Source organism: Lepidochelys kempii, chromosome 18, assembly GCF_965140285.1.
Source record: "Lepidochelys kempii isolate rLepKem1 chromosome 18, rLepKem1.hap1, whole genome shotgun sequence".
Lineage (NCBI taxonomy): Eukaryota > Metazoa > Chordata > Testudines > Cheloniidae > Lepidochelys > Lepidochelys kempii.
Window position 1 is genome coordinate 9295632 of NC_136397.1, and position 19817 is coordinate 9315448.

The window sequence follows — 19817 nt, forward strand, 5'->3', positions numbered from 1 at the left end:
GAGAGGCTGAGATGAAGGAACCGGGGGGAATTCAGAGGCTTGGCAGATGGAGGAGTTTGCTCTTAATCCCAAGCCGCCCTGGGCCAACTTTGCTGTGGTTTCCCGGGCTGTCAGAAGCCTTTTTATTTGCCATGTGAACCAACCTTGAGGTCTTTAGACAACAACAAATAATTTATCTCATGGGGGGGTTCCCCAGAGAGCCATAAGAGGAGAGGCTCCAAGACAGAATCTGCTGGCAGCGGAGCAGACGGCATTCACCTGTTATTCTTCTCAAGCAGGCTGGCTCCAAGGCATCAGAAATCCAGACAGGCCTCCCTGGGGCACGCTGAGAAACATGGGGGTAGGTATGTTCTTCTCCTGCTCCCCTTCCCAATCCACACCCAGAGACTTCCCACCTACATGCTCAAAGAGCAGGCCCCTCTGAGAAATTCAGACCTCCGTTCTGGAGGGTGGTTCATGGCCAGCGTTGCCCACCTCTCCGAGCAGTCGGGGCCTTTCAGAGCTCGGACTGTCAGTGGAAGTAGATGTCCAGGTTCTGTGTGTCGCACGTCTTTCTGCATATGATCTGGATTCCATAATGATCAGGAAATCAGGTGCTCTGTCCAGTTCCAGGTTGGGAATGGGGAGGGGGAGGTGTCAGTGACTTTGATTCTGTCTAATCTCTTGGTAATTACTGGAGGAACAGCCATTTGTACAGACAAATCTCCTGAGCAGCTCTTCGCAAACCAGCCGCTTCCACTGCTGGCTGGTCAAAGTATTCGGGCTGTGTGCTTAGTTCTCTGCGTAGCCTGATATTTTTTCTGCTTGCTGATTGGACAGCTGGAACGTTCTGAATAGAAACCACAGGTGTTCATACAAAGGAGCAGCCATTCCCCAAACAGAAATCCTTTGATACAAATACAAAGTGAATTTAGCACTCATGGAAGGCCTGGAGACCGTCCCCAGAACAGGTACCACAATGTAATTCAAGCTTCCTCACCAATGTTCCTTAACCGTAACCTGGAGGGACTTCCCCTCAGCATGAGAAAAGCCATTCAATCTCCATGGCTCATTCTGCCCCCAGCCTTTCTGTATACACAGCCAACAAGGAGGCCAGTTTCCATCAGCTCTGCCATCTGGGAACCATTCTCTCTCTGTCTCTCTCTCTCTCTCTCTCTCACACACACACACACAAACCACCACCACCAAAGAGCCATCAGATGGCAACACTATAAAATCAGCCATTACCAGCCTGGGCTGGATTTAACCTGGCAACCAGGAGCTGAAAAGCTCTGCACCCCCTGACAATCCTTTGAGTCACCCAGCCTCTCAGCATACAAACTGAGAGGCAAATTCCCAGCCAGTATAATCAGCTGCACTGATTTAATGGAGCTCTGCCAATTTGGCCCACTATTTCTAAGGCTCCCAAGAACTTTGGAGCAGGGGGAGATGTGCACACAGGTAATATCCTTTGGGTACCTTCTGCCCACCTGTCAGACCACAGTTAGTCCATATCTCCGTGAGCCAATAACCTGTGTCTGCCCTAAATGCAATCTGGGTGTAGCCTCTGGATCTGTCTCCCCACCTCTGTCCCTTGTGGCTCAGTAGCAGCATCTAGCAAGGTCTTTGCGAGCAGGGACCCAACTCGGCAAGGGAAGCAAGATCCTCTTCCAGACAGCAATGTTCTAGGTGTGCAGGGGACTGGGAGACTTGGGGCACTGTTAACTAGCAGTGCTGCTTTTCGCCTTGGGTTCAAATGTGGCACAGGTGAGTTGGGACTGAATGTTCTTACCACCAAGTGTCTGCATCCCCAAAACCACCTCCACAGAGAGGCCACAGCTACTCTCCCTCTATGCCACAAAGAGACATATTGGCAGGGTGATATGTGCAGGAAACTTACATGCTGCTCTGGCTATATCTGTCCTGTGGATAGATTAGGAGACTCCGAACTCCAGGGCTCTAAATACCCGTGTTGCCAACCTCAAACATTAAAAAAACCATGAGTCGACATAATCATGAGATTGGCTTTAAATGACAAGATTTAAAAAATAATAAAGATTGGATTCTTATTTGCATTCTGGATTTTGTCCCTTTGGGGATCACATTTCACAGCTTGTCCAAACAGCCACAAGGGCGAGAAACTTTCTCGTTTGGGTTGGTAATAAAAGGTGAGATGCTGGTGCGTTTGTGTGACTGCAGGAACTACGGCTTCCGGAAAAGCACCAAATAAATAAATAAATTCACAAGAGTCTGGCAACGCTAATACACATGTTTTAAAGAGAATGGGGGAGGCAGGCAATTTCAATGTGCTCTAGAAAACCCTGTCCCCTTCTTACCCATGGTCCTTATTTCTGTACTCGTAGAGCTTGTGCATCCCTGGGTCACAGCCTCAGTCCTTGTTACCCCCCAGAACTATGTGAAAATTTGGATCTTAAGCAGACCTTTGTGGCAGCTTTAACTCTCTATAACAGGCTGAACTACCACGCGTCCCCACCCTGTGCTCCAATCCCTTCAGACTCAGGGGATGTTTGATCCTAACTTTGTACTTTAAGCCAGTCTCTGGTAAAAGTCTGGCGTCCGAGTTTCCATCTGAATGAGGGCTGGCTTGCAGGCCACCTTTCCCTGATCTGGTGGAGAATGGGGTAAAGAGCACCATCTGCTGTCTGATCCCAGCACTGTATGCAGCTGGAGTCCTTGACAGTTCCCAAAACTGGGTATCAAACCACTTCCCTGCATTTAGGTTTCCAGGTGTTGAGGACTGAAGTGCAGCACAGCATGGGGAGAAGGGGAGAGACTAGGGACTCAGATGGCAAGAGAGAGACCAACAGACAAGGAACTAGGGAGACGCAGAAAGCACAAGACAGAAAGAGGGACAGACAGAGAGGCCTTCGGTCCCCTAGCAAATCCTCTCCGGTATTTGTTTTACTCCCAATATTTTCCCCTACCGTGTTTCATTTTCTTTCCATTGTCTGTTTCTCTCCTTTGCCTCTCCTCTCACTCTCTCCCTTCTTCTTCATATTTTTCTCCCCCTGTTGATTCCCACCCCTAGCATGTTCCTTACAAGCAACCTCCTCTCTCTTCCTTTTACTCATTCCCCCCTTCCCGCTACCCCTTCATCACCCATCTCTGCTTTCTCCTCCCCCCTTTTCTCAGTCGCTGCCACCTTTTCCCCATCTTCCCTCCATCACTTCCCCTTCATCATTCTTCTGTCCCTCCTCCAACCCCCTGCTCTGTGCCCTACTGCTTCCCCCTCCCCTCTCACATCAAACCCCTCTAGGGCCCCACGGGGCTCGCTGAAAGGCTGTCCCAGGGGAGTGCTGCAGGTACCAAGCTGATGGAGGAAGTCTGTCCCAGGTCTGTGGCCCACACTCCTTCAAGACTCTCTCCTCTTCCTCCCTAACTTCCAGGGATAGGCTTGGGGAGTCTCTCTGCTATCCCCTCCTCCCACTAGCCTCAGGGCCCTTATCAGCCTGAAACACCAGATCGGCCAGGACAGGACTGGGCATCCCTGCCTGCCTGTGTGCTCCACAGTTGGCTGCTGGAGCTGTTCTCAGCCAAGCAAGGGTTCCCCCTTCTGCTCCCCGTTCTGCTACCACTGTTGGATCCACCAGAGCTATTGAACCTTGTGATGCATGACAGGGCGAGCTTTAGCGCCCTACAGGGTTGCAACAGCTGTATATAGGACGCACAGTTCGTGACCCTGAAAACCTTGCCCCTCTACTTGGAGAAAATGAGATTAAGCCCCCAGGGTTTGGCTGTTAGCAGGAACTGATTAATACAGGTGTGCAGGCCTGGCATATCCCAACCAGCAGAGGGCAGTGCATGTTCATGGACCTGTGTAGACGCAGCTGACCCATGGTAATTGCCCATAGGTCAGTGGTGTGTAAATTTTCCCAGTCTCGCCCCCCCCCCTTACCATTCATGGAATTTGTCACCCCCCTCCCCCCACCACCACCATTACTTGCAGCCACAGCCAAAGCTTCCTCAGCAGTGGGCTGCTTCTACCTTGCACCCAGGCTGCACCACTAGGGAAGGGCCAATACCTGCCTCTTCCCGCTTGGGTTTTCAGGGTTGGGGAAGGTGCATGCAATGGTCTCTGGAGGCTGCCGGGAGCAGAAATCAGCTGACCCACAGGCTGGGTGGCCCGCTGAAGTGAGGCAGGGAGTGGAGCTGGCGCTCCCTTCCCGAAACCCACAGCCTGGCATCGCCGCTCGCCCCACGATTTGAAAACCTCTGCCATAGCTGGACTCAAACCAAGCCATTCACTGATTGCATACTGCGAAAGGGGAAAGAAATTGGCTTGACACTCTCTGGCAGGTGTGACTGTGAGGAGACTTCCTCCCCCAGGAGCCTCAGACTGTCACATCCAGCTGGGGGGGCACCCTCTGGGGAAGCAGGAGAGGCAGGTGGAATTCCATTTGGTGCAAGGGCTTAGACATTCAGACGCAGTGTTTAGCTGAGGCAGGGGTCCCTAAACTTTCTTCCCTGAGGCCCACCCGTGCAGCTGCAATAGGTACTGCAGCCCACTCCATCAGGAAGAGCAGTCCTACGGCCTCCTCACCTCAGAAGGGACCAGGGCCAGTGAGAGGGCGAAGGGGCCAGGCAGGTGCCACAGGTCTGCTGAGTGCCTTGAGTTGGTCACCTGGCAGCCCTGCCCCAGTCACCCACCCAGGACCCTGGAGTGCCTCATAGTCACCGCCTGCCTTGGAACGAGGGAAGGGCTTGGGGAGCACCAGTGCAGGGCAGAGGTAGGCGCATGGGCCGAGCCTGACCGTTACCTATGATGGTCCCAATCAAAGCATTGTCCAGGTGGAAACAGCAGCATCGCTGAGCCCAGGTCCCTGGAGGGGCCCCGGGGCTGGTACTCCAGGGGGCCCGACTAGGGTGACCAGATAGCAAATGTGAAAAATCGGGAGAGGGGGTTAGGGGTAATAGGAGCCTATATAAGAAAAAGACCCCAAAATTGGGACATCTGGTCACCCTAGGCCCAGCAGCCACAGATCGTGGGGTGCAGCAGCTCAGAGTGGGAATAGCCGCGAACTTCCCAGCCGCCTCCAGCTGACCTGAGAGGTGCTGCCTCTCAGGACCAGCCCCTTCTCCTGGTCCCCTGCCTGGCGGCTCCACTTCAGCCTCTGCTGCTGACCCGGACACTGGGGTACTCTGGCTCTGGGTGGGGGTCATCGCCGGCTACCACTCCGCCAACGTATACAGTTGCAGGGGCACAGTTTGGTGTGTTTTCGCCATGCTCAATGACACTCCCGTCGTGGGGACATGCTGGAGCAGGCACGTCAAGAATATATGCTTGCAGTGGGAATAAACTGGTCCCAGAATGACCTGGGGGGTAGGGAGGGTGGGTGCAAAGGAGGATAACTCTTCCTTTCTGGCACGGGGAGAGCAACCTTTGGTGATGCTGTGACAACGATGGGTGCCATAGAATAAGGTTGTCCCAAAGAGCAGATCCCACTGCCCCTGTAGGAGGAAGGGAGCAAATTTCTCACCTCACCTCTAGTGGGTCACATGTTGGGTCGTTACCGATGGTCCAGGATGGATCTGCACAAAGCATGTAGTTACTAATATCCAAGAAACATGTATCTGGTGCCCGGCAGAGCGTAAATATGCCCAGAGAACAGCAGAGTCCCTGCCCCCGAGGACTTATAGCCCAAAGGCCGGGGTGAATGCAATGCAGTGCAAGAGCTTACAGAACTAGTGCAGCTGCACGTGGTCTGAGAGGTTTCCTGGATGACGTGGATCTCCAGGAGACTTCTGAGCAAGCAAAGGCAGGGCTGCAGAGCTCAGGGGGATTCATATGTGGGGGGTTGGTTTGGGCCCAAGCTAAAGACAACAGTCCCTCTAGGGGGCTAATAACATTGTAGGCAGCTAATCATTTCCTTTAAAACACAGACTGACTTGTTCGACTAGGAAACGATGCTCAGGACTCGTCTAAGGGAATTCAGATGTTGACAGGGAACACCCAGCGGCAGCATGAAAAGATCTGTTACTTGCCTTGCAGCTGGCTTAATGGCAGAAATAGCTAGAGCCCAGAGGGGACATGTGGGGTCACATGCCCCCCCCCCCCGATTTCTGGGAAAGGCACCAGCACGTTGCGCTCCCGCTGAGCCCTGCTAGGAGGTGCCAGGAGCAGGGAAGAGAGACTGAGCTGGTGGCCCAGGTCCGGCAGAGGGGTCGCGGAGAAGCCCGATGGGTCCTGGCCCAGCCACGGGTACCGATGCTCGACAGCAGGTGTCCGGAACCAGCTCCGGCCCACAGCAGGGAGGCATGGGCAACGGGCATAACAGGCCAGGGAAGGCTAAGCCTCCCGTAATGCTGGCCGTGGCTCCGCCCATGCTCCACCCCGAGGCCCCGCCCTCATGCCCCCTCTACCCTAAGGTGGGCGGGGCTCAGCTCAGGCTGGCAGCTTGGAGCTTGGGCAGGCTGGTGGCTCGAGTTGGCCAGCAGCCCAGCGTGGGGCAGCCGGCGGCCAGGCCCGGGGTGGCTCAGGCCAGTGCTCGGGCCGGCCAGTGGCCTGGGGCGGCTCAGGCCAACTCGGCAGTCGGACCAGTGCTCGGTCCAGGAGTTGGGCCAGCCTGGGGGTCTGGCCAGCCAGGGGTTGGGGCGGCGGGGGCGGGCGGACTGGTGCTCAGGCTGGCTGGCGGGGCTAGGCTGGGCTGGCTGGCGGCCCTGGGCTCGGGGGCCTGTGCTCCTCCGGCCACTGGGGAGGAGGTCTCGGGTCTCCGGTGGGCGAGGGGGCACAGTAGGGCCGGGGCCTGGGGTGGAAGGGGAGGGCCCGGGGGCTGGCCTCCCCACAGTGGGGTTCATGCACCGCCCATGCAGGGAAGCGGTGGGAGAAGTGGGGAAGCAGCTCTGAGGGACGTGGGGGGCAAGGTGGTACCAGTTTGGAGACACGTCAAGCCTCACTCATTGGGTGTGAGACTCACTCAGTAGCACGCTAGCTCACTCTCGCACACCTTTCTAAGCTTATCTCACTCATTTTGAGAAAATATATAAAGATTGAAACTATTTTTACTCAGGCACTGCAAGAGACAGCCATACATCCTGGGCCCCAAGCTTGGGCCTTAGAGCTTGGAAAGCCACATTGCAAGCATGTGGCCATCAGGGAGAGGACCGGTCTGCAGTCTGTAGACGGGAGAGAGGAGGCTACACGCGGGGTTTTTTTGGTGGGTGTGAACACCTGACCGTCAAAAAAATATGAGTTTGCCCAAAAAACAAGCAGGACTTGATCGAAAGTTTGCTGGTTCTGCAAAATACAGTTCAAAATTTAAACCCCACGGGACAAATTCCTGGCCCTTCATTGTCAAGGCAAGGCTTCTTATTTTAAAATGTACGCTGTGTTGCCCGGGGCTGTCCTGTGGTCATCAAGGAGAAAAGGATACAACGCGTCATCTGGGGAGTGAAGTACACGCACAAATAGCAGAGCAATGGCTTTAGAGTCACAAATTCCTTTTGTACCCATGGCAAATCCCCTCACTGATAAAGTAAGTCCAATGTGTTTAATAATTATGATTACTGTTGTTAATTTATTATTAATTATTATTATTTATTAACCCTTTCAGGGCACTTGGGTTTTCCAGCAGTAATTTGTTTGCTGACCTTTTCTTTTTTTTTTTTGGTAGTACAGTAATTTATTCCTAGTACTTTGTCAGAAACTTTGTGTGCAAAGTTTGGATTGTTTTTATGAATTAATTTGTATTGGGTCCAAGATTTTCTGTTTCTTGTACAGTTTTCAGTGTGTTCCAATGAGGGTTAAATATGAGGCCCTTTATCTAAGGCAACAGGATTATTAAAATACAGTATGTTACCTATACAAATTTATACAGACACAAACTTGCAATCCTTATATCCCATAAAAAAAATCCACTCACTATTTGTAGCATATTATTAACATCCATGCTTGTGAAAATCTGATTATACTGGTTGGATTAAAAACCTGGACTATTGGATATTACCAAGGATCAAAGATGAGTCCCTTTTTTAAACAATGACCTAACACTCCACCTGGGAAGTGTCATTCTTTGGCCTTGAATCTCACTCTTTGGGGCTGTAAATCTCATTCTTAAGGACAGCCAACCCTTGGCAGGTGCGGCAGGAGAGTGGGGGGCGAGAAAGGGGCCAGAGGTGACGCATGGGGTGGTCGTATGCCCCCCCCTTTAAATTGTGCCTTCCCTACTATCATCAACAGTTACACATCACCTCTGCTAGAGCCTGAGAGGTGGGGACACATGCCCAGAACCAAATGCGATGCCTAGACTTCAGGGTTACAGACTCTGTCTTCTGCTGCAGCAGCCTCTACACACAAGTCCCTGCTTTAGTGAGGCAGCCAGTGCAGCCACCGTCTGCAGCACACACATGTCACGGGGCTGCCTTAAGTGCAGCAGTTAGGCCAGGCACCTCCAAATGGAGCCTGCTACACAATCCACTTTCACCCACCCAGGTAAAGGGAAAACAAACTTGTTGGTGCTGTAGCCTGGCTGCTTCCTGCTGCCTTGTGGAAGCAGGCCCAGTTGTTGCAAGGTGGGAAAGGGTACAGTATCTTCCTCCCTGTGACTGTTCCTGTGGTGTAGGACAAGCCACGCAGACTGCTCTGTTCAGTGCTTGGGCTTTGGATAAAGATTGCTCTTGTGGGGTGAGAGCCTGCTTCTTCTCCCTTGCAGACTCCTTCTGCCACGAGGAAAAGCCCCAAGAATCCCAACAGGTAGTTTGGGAGAGCAGGATGTCCCAGAAATCATAAGGAGAATCCCAGCAGTCTCCAGCATTGATCACAGTTTGTACATACGTACATAAAATGCTACCTCTGGGTAAACTATTCCCTGAGGCATTCCAATTAGCTAAATCTCCCCTTCCCTGTATCAACACAGGAGTGCAATGCAGAGCCCCCCAATTAACTGAACCTCCCATGCCCACCTCTTGAACGCACACGCACACACACAGTGCAGTGCAGAGATCCCGATTAGCTGATCCCACTCCCCATGACTATACAATGCAGAGAGACCCCAGTTTGATGATCCCCCTCCATGTAATACGGCGAAACCCCAGTTAGCTCAACCCTGATTTTCTGAACTGCATTCCTGTTGCTGATTCTGAGGTGCATTTATTTGATTTACCTAGAGCTTTAGCTATTCCAAGGCAATGAGATAATGGGGGTTTGTCTACTATGTTCGCAGGCACTTCATATGCCACAGTCTCAGGGGCTATCCTGCCCCTTGGACAATATTTCACTGGTATTGACAGTATAACCAGTCAATATTTGTGTGTATATCTGTATAATTACTGCATTGAGACTTGAGCTGGATATCTGCTCCACTAGAGGTATCTATGCATTTTCGTGTTGCCAGTACTCATTATTTTACTGCGAGTCTCATGGTATTTGGCATTTTTCTTGGTGCTGAAGCTCCTGGAGTCATGTGATTATGTGAGAATCTCCACCGTTTAAAGTACATTTAGATTAATAAATTCCAAGGTCAGAAGACACCATTGTGATCATTTGATCTGACCTGCTGTATAGCACAAGTCATAGAACTTGCCCACAGTAATTCCTGTTCGAGCTACAGTATATCTTCTAGAAAACCATCCAATTTTAAACTAAAAATTGCCCATGATGGAGAATTCACCACAATCTAGCCCTTGTGGCTGTGGAGAAAAGCTTGAAAACGTGACCCCTAGTGGCACAATAACCAGAGAGCAATTCAGTGACCCCAAGATTTATGATGATTGATGATCTCATGATTTGTAAGCCAATCTCATGATTGTTGTTGCCTGACTCATGCCTTTTGCCTGCTCAGTGTAGGCAATACTGTTCTGAAAGCCAGAAAAACACCATTCCTTCAGAAAAATTAAATGATCTCTAAGTTCATGTCTTCTACAGTGGAATTTGCTCTGTTTTTTCCATCTCTCCCATTTATTGCCCCCATCTTATTGGGTGTGCACTACCCCTGCTTTCTCATTTGCTTTACTTTAGATCTTAAATTTCACTTGCTTGTCTCGGAACCTAACACGAAGGTCCATTCAGTGTGAAGAATGTAGCGTGGCCCTTTGCCGGGAACAGTTCAAAGCGTTTTGACACTTGTTAATACCCCTGCAGCTTCTGTGCATTCAATCTGGGTTGCATTAGCACCATGAGCAATCTGTGGTTGGGGGAGTTGCGGGGGGAGGAATGACTTTGGGATCCATCCAAGAAGCGTCAGACTCAATCTGGGCTCTTATAACTACGTACCTAACATGGTACATCACATGGTTTGATCTGCCAATTAGCCTCAGTCAGAGCTGCTAACCGAAAGCAGATGGATCTATACGTTATCGTATGGAAAAATCTGCCACTTGCCATTTTTCTGGAGAGTGGGAGAGCCGGGCTGAATGCCCCTTCCTAAAATCACCAGGCGGCAGCAGGTCTTAGACATGCAGGAGTGAGGATGAGCAATTAAGGGTGCAAGGGTGATGGAGAGGGGAGCAGGGACATGTGTAAGTACCGAGGTTGGTGCAGGGCTGGTGGCTGTTGTTGCTTCATACAGGTGTGGCACTGAACCTGAGCTAAGGAGGTGCCCTTAACCTGTTCCCTCTTCATTGTGTGTGTGCTGTATATTGGGATTATGTAAAGCAGCACCGATAGCCCCTGCTGTCCATTCCCTTCCACCCTCCCCTCCCCTGGGATATAAGAATTTCTGTTCCCCCAGCTTGGGCAGAATGTTAGAAGCATCTGAGCAGGCAGGAGAACATCTCAATTGTCTGATCAGAACATTGGAAATTCCTATCCCTCCTCCCTTGCGATCCTCCTCCTCATCGCCCCACCTTCCCCAAACACAGGCAGGAGCATTTAGCCACTTCAAAAAGAGAACTGTTTAAATAGCATTAAGGCCCTGATTGAAAGTCACAAAAGCCATGACATTCAGAGTTAAGGCTAAAAATCCACTTGACATTCTGGCCTTAAGTCATAAAAGGCATGAGTCAAAGGCAGTAACTGAGTGCTCCGAGTTCCCTGGCTTCTGAGCAGGGGGGGTGCTAGTCAGATCTCTAAATGAGATTTAAACGAGCTGATGGCCTGAATTAACAAGGTTCAGAGATGCCATTTGGATTAGTTTTGGGATGCTGATCCGAACCACTTTGGTCTGGGAACTGGGCTGGAAAGCGTATTCTTTCCCCAGGGGCTGTCCTGAGAGGTGCTAAGACCCAGCAGCTCCAACTCCTGTCAGTCTGCGAGCTCGGAGAGCACAGGGGCATCATGCGGTCCAGAATCCGGGTTGTTTGCGATCTGCGCTAGTCTCTCTTGGAGCCCGAGATTGCAGGGTTGTATGAGGAGAGGCAGTGTGGTTTAGTGGGTAGAACATCAGGCTGCGAATTAGGAGATCTGGGCCACTGGCCTGCTGAGTGACTTTAGGCAAGTCACTTTCCCTCTCAGTGCCTCAGTTTCACCAACTACTTGTCTTGCCTATTTAGATTGTTGGAGAGGGGATTGTCACTTACTATGACTGTACAGCACCTAACACAATGGCACTCCAATCTCAGATAGGAGTTTTAAATGCCATCATAACCCTAAATCTGGGACGTTAGCCCCTCAGCGAAATCGCAACATTATCAGAACAAATTAAGTCAGTTTTTAAAATCTTTATTATAGTAGAGGAACAAACAGAAAAATGTAACAGCATCAGATGTGTGCACCTGGAATAAGGATGTCCAGTAAGCTCCAGCCATGTTTGTTGGTTTGAATTAGCTGCTAGTCCTATGCTTTGCCAGGCTGCTTTCAAAAGATTTTTATGGCAGCTCCAAGCTAATAGTATCCTGTCTAATTGCATAGGGTCACATAGCAATGCACTTGGGCCTTATCAACTAGAAGAAACTAACTCAAAATATGGACACGGCTATCCAGCTTTGGTTGTTTAAGGCAAAATTTTCAGTAATGGCTACTGAGTTTCAGTGCTCAGTTCAGCACCCTTTGGGGGCCCGGTTTATTTTAGGGATGCTGACCACCCACAGGCCTCTAATTAGGGCATCCAGAATTTCTAGCCACTTCTGGAAATGCTGGGCCTTAATGTCTTGTCCTAGGGTGAACTTCATGACAACTTTATTGTTGGGAAGGGCCACTTCATCCAAAGCAAAACTCTTTGTGGAAATGTATTGCTTTGGATGAAAGTTTCATTGGGAAGGTTTCTCTGGTCCAGGATGGAATTTAGGTCCTACATTCCAGGAAGCGGGGCAGGAACGAAGGGAGGCATCATGACCTGGCTATAGTGTCAGTCTCTTTGTATCTGGCCCAATGAATATTTAATTATTTATACAAAATGGAACAGCTACAACAGGCGAGACTGGGAGACTTGACATCATAGCCTGGTGATGAGGGCATTCAGCTGGGATATGGGAATGAGGCTCTGATTCAGAGCAGGGACTCGCACCTTGAACCCAGATTCCAAGTGAGTGTCCTCACCACTGGGCTGTTGGCTTGTCTGGAGTGAGTCGCTTGCTCTCTTTTTGCAGAAGACTTTGACCGATTTAGTTCTTGTTCTGATGCAGAACAAAAACAAATGTCAAAACCTTGAGTTGTTTCGTGAAATAGGACTCTTGTTTTCCAGCCCACCCTAGTTGTTGTACATGTTGCCTTGTTTGAGGGGGTAGGAGGGAAATTTGCAAGATTCATACAGTTGTACAATCTACAAAGCATTGATGCACTTCTTGAGGCGATAAAGACTCGCCTCCAACACAAACACGTTGGAATTGGGGCTTCTTTCGCTATGGGGACTGTCTCCATACAAAGACGAGGTACCTGGTTAGTCCTGTCTCATGGTGTAGCTCTGGATGGCAGTTTGGACGTAAGCAACTGTGTTGCGTTCTGGATGGAAAAATATCAGATAACACTTGGGGCCAAAGTAACGCATGGAGATCCCAAGCAAATTGATTACCGTGCACATAGTATCACAGAGGATCACCAGCACCCCTCTGTACCTAGACACGACCAGGAAAATGGCAATCCTGGAAACGGAATAGCAGGTCATACACAGCGTGATGTACTTGGCTTCGTTGTAGTTCTTGGGAAGCTCCTTGCCCATGTAGAAAAAACAGAAGCACAGAATAGAGAGAAACATATCTAGGCTGCTGTTCATCAGCAAGGCCAACTTGTAGCTCTTGTTGCATTGCAGTGCTACTGTAGGGGGGTCGTCCTCCTGAGCTAACAGAACTGGAGCAGGAGGGTGGATGATAAAGTTGGTCACAGTGATGGTGACTTTCAGAGTTATAATTACGGTTATAAAAATGTACTGGCCATTGTACTTCATCCAGTAGCTGTAGGCTTTGGGCAGCCGGGCAGCCATCTTGAAAATGCTGACGATCTGGAAAGACCTGACGGTGAGGCAGGAGATGCACACGGTGAAGCAGAGGCTGAACGCTGTTTGCCGGCACACGCACGTGAACTCTGTCGGGATCCCTACATACATGGGGACGTTGACGAAACTGATGATCAGAGATGCCAGCATGAGGAAGCACATCCTGCCTCCTGCGGACTTCACCACGGGGGTGTGCGAATGAATGGCAAAGGTGACAGATATGACTATAGTGGCTATGAGGCCCAGCACCGAGAATAGCAGCAACACCACTGTAGTGCCTTCTTGCCATTGCAGGTATTTCACAAGCCTTGGGTAGCACTCTTGACTTCTGGCACTGGACCACTGGTCAGCTGGACAAGGCTGGCAGTTGTACAGGTCTGCAAAACAAAATATGGTGTTTCTGAAAGACCCTAGTAAGGGCTGTCTTGTCTGTAAATAGTCAATGTGTCTAATAAGAGCAGAACTGATGGGAGCGATGGTAAAGGTTTTGCACCCATACTGGCTCAGGCTACTGTCTTGTCAGCTCTCACTAGCTAAGCAGGGTCAGACCTGGTCAGTTCTGGATTGGGAGACCTCATGGGAAACCCAAAGTAGTGGTGATTGTATAGTAGCGAAAACTCTTCTTTCTGATTAATATGTGAACCAGTGCCGTAAGCTTGGTCTTAGGGGTACACTTTGCTGTTGGAGGCGAAGTGATTCAAAGGAGAGGTAAAGCCACTTACCGTCCTTAGTGATCCTGTGGGTTTGTTTTTCTTTGCAAGTGCAGGGATTTTAACCCTAGTGTCTTGGCTAAATTCTAATCTGGGTAGTTGCATTCTACATCCCCAAATTCCCCCTAAACTTGAAGTTGGAGCCAGTGTTCCTTTTCCTTTCCTGCTGGAGTAGTTTTGTTGTGCACTGTTACCCTCGAGGTGACTGCACTTCAACGGTGGCCAAATTTCCTCAGAGTACATAGTTTGTCAAGCTTCTTGGAATCCTTCAGGATAGACGGTGCTATGCAAATTTAAGATATAAATAACACCTAAGGTCTTCTATTTGAGGATCTCACAAAACATTGCAAACATTAATTTAAGCTTCCTAGCTCCCCGATAAGGTAGGGCGGTATGAAATCCATTTTACAGATGTGGGAACTGAGCCACAGTGAGGCCATGTAACTTGCCTACAGTCAAATGGTGAATCACCGTTAGAAGTGACAATGGAAGTCAGGTCTTCTGACTCTTCATCCCCTTTTCTAACTACACCTCTACCGCCATGCCAGCTCCCGCTCCCTATACCACACACAGAGAATCTGAATCAGTGAGAGAAAGCGTGGCCTTGAGGGGATTATTATTACAATAGTGGAGATCACAGCCAAGACTGGGGCTCCATTGTGCCAGCTGGTGTAAAAACACGTAGCGAGAGGCAGTGCTTGCCCAAAAGAGTTTACAATCCCCATGAAGAAGACAAAGGAAGGATTTATTACCCCCATATTATAGATATGGGACTGATGCCCAGAGAGGACTAAGTGACTTGCCCAAGGTCACATCGGAAATGTGGCAAGGCCAGGACCTGAAACCAACTCTTCGGGTAAGAGATTCATTCCTTTCATAGATTCTAGGACCAGATGGGACCATTAGATAATCTAGTCTGACCTCCTGCATAGCACAGACCAGAGAGTCTCACTCAGCTACCCCTATCTAGAGCCCATTAACTTAACTATAGACCTTCTGCTGGGAACAAGCACTGTTGGACTGATATGAAAACAAAGTGCGTTTAGGCTTGTACGCTGCATTTTCCTTACCATTGTGGTTGAGGAAAGTCCCTGCTTCACAGTCAATACACTCAAAACAGCAGCTGCTAACACTTGTGGGCTTTCTCCACTGCCCAGGCTCGCACTGCTGGGAACAGACTGAAATGGGGACCTGGGTAAAAGGGAATTGGAGGAAAACAATGACAATCTCATAGTAACTTCCAGGTGAGCCAGAAGAACTTGTAAATGCTCCATAATAGTTGCTATCCAATTCCAGTTCAGCCACAGCATAGACAGGAAAGGGGATACACAGCTAGGATAAAGCCAACCAGGCAATATGCTTTACCTTTAAATAGGGAACAGTGTTTAGACTGTGCCCCTCTTGGGATTCAGCCGTCAGTTATACATACCTGCAATAACTTTACCAGCAAGTTTACCATGTTCCAATGGCAAAGAGCCAGGGATGGAGTTCTTGGGATGGCCATAAGCAAAACATTCCTGGGATCAATCTAGCTACTGCATCACCTTTAAATAGAGAAGAGGGATGGGCATAGCCACAAAGGCAACGCTCATCCGGGAATTACCTAACCAGCCACCGGATGTCGCTGTTGTACCAGACAAACAGCTGAAGGAACATTCTTCTGGCAGGAGGCAATTTAAAATTTTAAAGCAAAGGGTGAGACTTTCAAGCCTTGTTTGTTTATGTACAAGTCTGGCACACGCAGCCCATTCTGACCGCTTTTCTTGTCGCCTGTCTTTTTGTTGCCCAAGTGATAGGATTTATATGCTCGAGTCCCATTTGTGTGTGTAACTATGGCACAATAATCCCTAGCTCCTATATAGCACTTTACATTCGAAGAGTTCAAAGCACTTGACAAAGGAGGTCAGTATCATTCTCTCTGTTTTACAGATGGGGAAACTGAGGCACAAAGAGGGGCAGTGACTTGGCTGAGATCACCCAGCATGCCAATGGTGAATAGAAGCCAGGTCTAGCTCTGTACTCTATTGACTAAGCCCTACTGCCTTGGGTTTTGCTCAGGTAGTTCCATGACGTTCCCACATGTGTGATAATGGATGGAGGGAACTTGCCGTGTTGTTTGGGGTGTGCCAGGAGATGTTCTGGGTGATGAACAGCAGCTTCTGGTTCTTCGTGCTATAGGAGGTGATTTTCTGAAAAGGGTTGCTTGGTTGGTCCCACTTCCACTGGATGATCTCGAAGCTGTTCGGAGTGTCGCCTTTCTCTCTGAAATTGATCCTCTTCTCAAGCAGAGAGAAGTCCACGCACTTCACCTCTGGCACTAGCTGCAAATGGAGAAGGATGAGATGATCAATGCACACGTACTGCTAGGCATTGAAGTTACAGATTGGTGTCACTTCCTGAAAGTCTGGTTCTGCTCTGAAAAGAGATGCTGCCTAAAGAGCAGCCGTCGGTTTTTTACTTGGTGATTCCAGGTCAAATGCTCTCAGTCAGCAGAAATTTTCTTCTAAGAACCAGCATGGCAAACTCACCCTTGGATCAGAAAGTGAAACTGGGCTCTTCTGGCTCACGTATCCCCAAAGATTCTGCAACTGGGACTCGATCAACCAGGCTGATGCATGAGTCAGAAGAGAAGCCAGCTCGCTCCCCTGGAATTATGTTGGCTTTGCAAGAGATCTAAAAACCCTGCCACCCATGTTCATGCTGAGCAGTATCTTGCATCCAATTGATCACAAAGGGACTGCTGGTTGAGTAAGGGGAGAGAGTGGCGGATTCTGCCATCCTCGTTCTGGTCTGTGCCCCCTCTCTCTTTTTCAGGGTTGTTATTTGTCTTATCATAGTGCCTAAGAGCCCCCATTGTGCTAGGAGCTATACAAACAGACACCAAAAGTTGTACCCAAAGGGAGTATCACTGTCTGGTTCCAAGGCCCTAACCCTGCTCCATGAAGGGGATGTTATTGTTTTTAAAAATAAAAAGCATCTCCTTTGAAATTAGCACACAAAAAAGAGAGAATTGGAAACATTTTATTTTTGTTTAATTTTAAGTCTGGATGGACAATATCTAAGACACAGAAAAGGTTCCTTCCTATCTAGTTTATTATTAACCCCAGCCCAAGTACAGCAGTGTGGCTAATGAATAGGACATGGCAATGGGAGTCAGGAGAGCTGGAGTCTGTTCCAGGCTCTGCCACTGACCTGCCTGTGATTAATGTGAGCAAGTCACTTCCCCTCCCTGTGCTTGTGCAGGCTCTTCAGGACATGGACACTCTGTCACTAGTGTCTGTACAGTGCCTAGCACCATGAGCCCTGATCTCTGCTGGGGTTCTGGGCAGAGCTAATCAGAAAGTTTTAATCGAAAATTTTCTCTCAGAAAAATCATTTTGATTAAATCAATTCCCCCCCCCCCCCGACCATTTCAACTTTAACAAAATTTCATTTTGGGGAAAAAATGAGGGGGATGAAAATGTTGAAATGTAGTTTCATCCCATTATTTTTCCCCAAAAAAAATCTTGAAATGTTTTGCAGGACAAACTACCTGTTTCCTGATCCAGGTGACTTCTGGGTGCTGTTGTAATATAACTAATCAGTAGAAGTCCTCACTCCAGACCCCTGTGTAAGGGGACTGTTGGTCCATTACTAAAATTTAGTGGGCAGGAGGGGGTTGGTTGGCTAGCTCTCAGTACCAAAAGAAAGGGGCAGGGTCGATGGGGAATCAGGACCCTGAGACTGGCAGTCCCAGGGGCAATGGAGAGAGGCCAACGCTCCAGGTCAGCCTGACTGACAGAGCAGGCAGGCTAATGAGAGTCAGGAGGCCTCCATGTGTGAGCTGGAACTGTCTGGCCAGGGCCAAGCTAAGGAGAGAGCAGGAGGCTGAGCTGAGCTGGGGAGCGCGCGCCAGCCAGAGCCAGAGAAAACCAGATAAGCAGATTGAACCAGGGAGAGCTGCAGCAAGAGCCAGGGAAGTAGCCCAGGGAGCAGGTCAGTGCTGGGAGCAGAGCTGCAGCAACCAGAGCCAGAGAGGCCAGAAAAGCAGCCCCGGGAGCAGGAGGCAGAGCAGCAGCAGCACTGAAGCAGAGTGGGGCTGGAGCAGCCAGGGAGAGCAAGGGGTAGGGTGACCAGATGTCCCGATTTTATAGGGACAGTCCCAATATTCAGGGCTTATGTAGGCGCCTATTACCCCCCACCTCCTGCCCCGATTTTTCACAATTGCTATCTGGTCACTCTAGCAAGGGGGGACCCTGGGCAGTGGACCCAGTGCAGGGAGATGATCTTGCAGGCCAGACTTGGGTGGGTGGCTGGTGTCTGACACTGGGAAGAAGACCCTGCCACCTAGAACAGGGGAGGGCAAACTCCAGCCCGGAGGATTGCCAGCCCCGTGGCGCAGTGGGGCTAAGGCAGGCTCCCTGCCTGCCCTGGCCCTGCACCACTCCCGGAAGCAGCTGGCACCATGTCCCTGGGGGAGGGGGAGGGCTCCGTGCGCTGTCCTTGCCTGCAGGCACCGTCCCCCACAGCCCCCACTGGCCGAGAATGGGGAACCACAGCCAATGGAAGCTTCAGGGGTGGTACCCGCAGGTGAGGGCAGCGCGCAGCGGAGCCACCTGCCCCACCCCACCCCCAGGAGCCACTGCTGGACATGCTGGCCACTTCCGGGAATGACGCAGGGCCAGGGCAGGCAGGGAACCTGCCTTAGCCCCTCTGCAACCCCGGAGCAGCTCCAGGTAAGCGACGCCGGGCTGGAGCCCGCACCCCAAACCCTTCCTGCACCCCACACCCTAACCCCCTTCCCTAAGCCCCCTGCCGCACCCCAACCCCTGCCCTGAGCCCCATTCTGCATACCCCACACTCCCTCCCACACCCCAACCTACCCCAGCCCCAGCCCTACATTCATAGCCCTGCATACAATTTCCCCTCCCAGATGTGGCCCTCAGGACAAAAATTTGCCCACCCTGACCTGGAATCTGAAGGCATATGTCTGAGCAAGTGTCCGACCTGCAGCATTCTTGCAGCCAGGGCCTGAGAAGGCCTGGGACATGTGAGGGACAGACTGAACTTCCCTTATGTTCCAGAGATGGCTGGTTATGATGTCCCCATGCCACAGAGCGGGGTGACGAGTTTTCCTTTAACCTTTTCCTTTTTTTTTCCTTTTTTTTTTTTAATTAGTTGCTGTTTAATACATTGTATTTGCTTTGAACTATATGCAATGATCAGTGGGTTAGGAAAGTGTCCAGAGCAGAGAGAGCACCCTGGAGTGGGGGACACCCTAGCCCCTATCCTAAGTGACCATGACAAGGTTGGGAGTCGAGCCTCCAGGAATCCTGGGCCTAGCCTTGTCAGGGTTACAAGGGTTACACCTAGGAGAGTGGAAGGGGAGGGGAGGGTCCTTGTGGTCAGGCAGGTCTCTGGGTAAAGGAAGTGGGAGCGAGGACTCAGATCCTTTTGTTAGCCCATTTCACCAGGGTAGTGTATAAACCAGGAAAGTCCCGCACAAGAGCAGAACCATTCCCCCCACTTACACCTGTACCACACAGACCCAAACCCTGCCCTCTTTCCCCCTGAACAGGAAAAAGTGAAACTAAGGCAAACACAAAATCGCATGGTTTGAAGGCAGAATGCTTCACCCTTGTTTTTAGGCAATTTTTTTCAGACTTGCTTTAGTTTTTTTGTTCTGTGCACAGATGTAGTCCTGGGCCATGACTGGAGTCCCTAGGCACTATGGTAGGACAATAATAATAAAATCAAAGTCTTCAGCCTACACTGGCCCCCTTTCCTTTTTACCCGTTGCATGCACATCACCAGTGCCTTCACCATG

General features: G+C 50.3%; 1 protein-coding gene across 1 annotated transcript; it reads right to left on the bottom strand.

Annotated features, from left to right (window-relative positions):
- Window positions 1-11632: 11632 nt before the first annotated feature.
- TAS1R2 (taste 1 receptor member 2) lies at window positions 11633-19816 on the bottom strand. Its single transcript, XM_078849374.1, has 4 exons — window positions 19784-19816; window positions 16120-16332; window positions 15082-15202; window positions 11633-13678 (listed from the first exon to the last, which is right to left on the bottom strand). The coding sequence occupies exons 1-4, from the start codon at window positions 19814-19816 to the stop codon at window positions 12750-12752; spliced, it is 1296 nt and encodes a 431-aa protein (XP_078705500.1). The 3' UTR covers window positions 11633-12749.
- Window position 19817: the final 1 nt, after the last annotated feature.

What these genes read in the sequence shown, in the direction of transcription:
- TAS1R2 (XM_078849374.1), bottom strand. Translation starts at nt 19,816, where the DNA reads ATGGTGAAGGCACTGGTGATGTGCATGCAACGG. An exon ending in TGGTGATGTGCATGCAACGG is followed by an intron (nt 16,333 to 19,783) that starts GTAAAAAGGAAA and finishes CTCCATTTGCAG; the next exon opens with CTAGTGCCAGAGGTGAAGTG. An exon ending in GGCACACCCCAAACAACACG is followed by an intron (nt 15,203 to 16,119) that starts GCAAGTTCCCTC and finishes CCTTTTACCCAG; the next exon opens with GTCCCCATTTCAGTCTGTTC.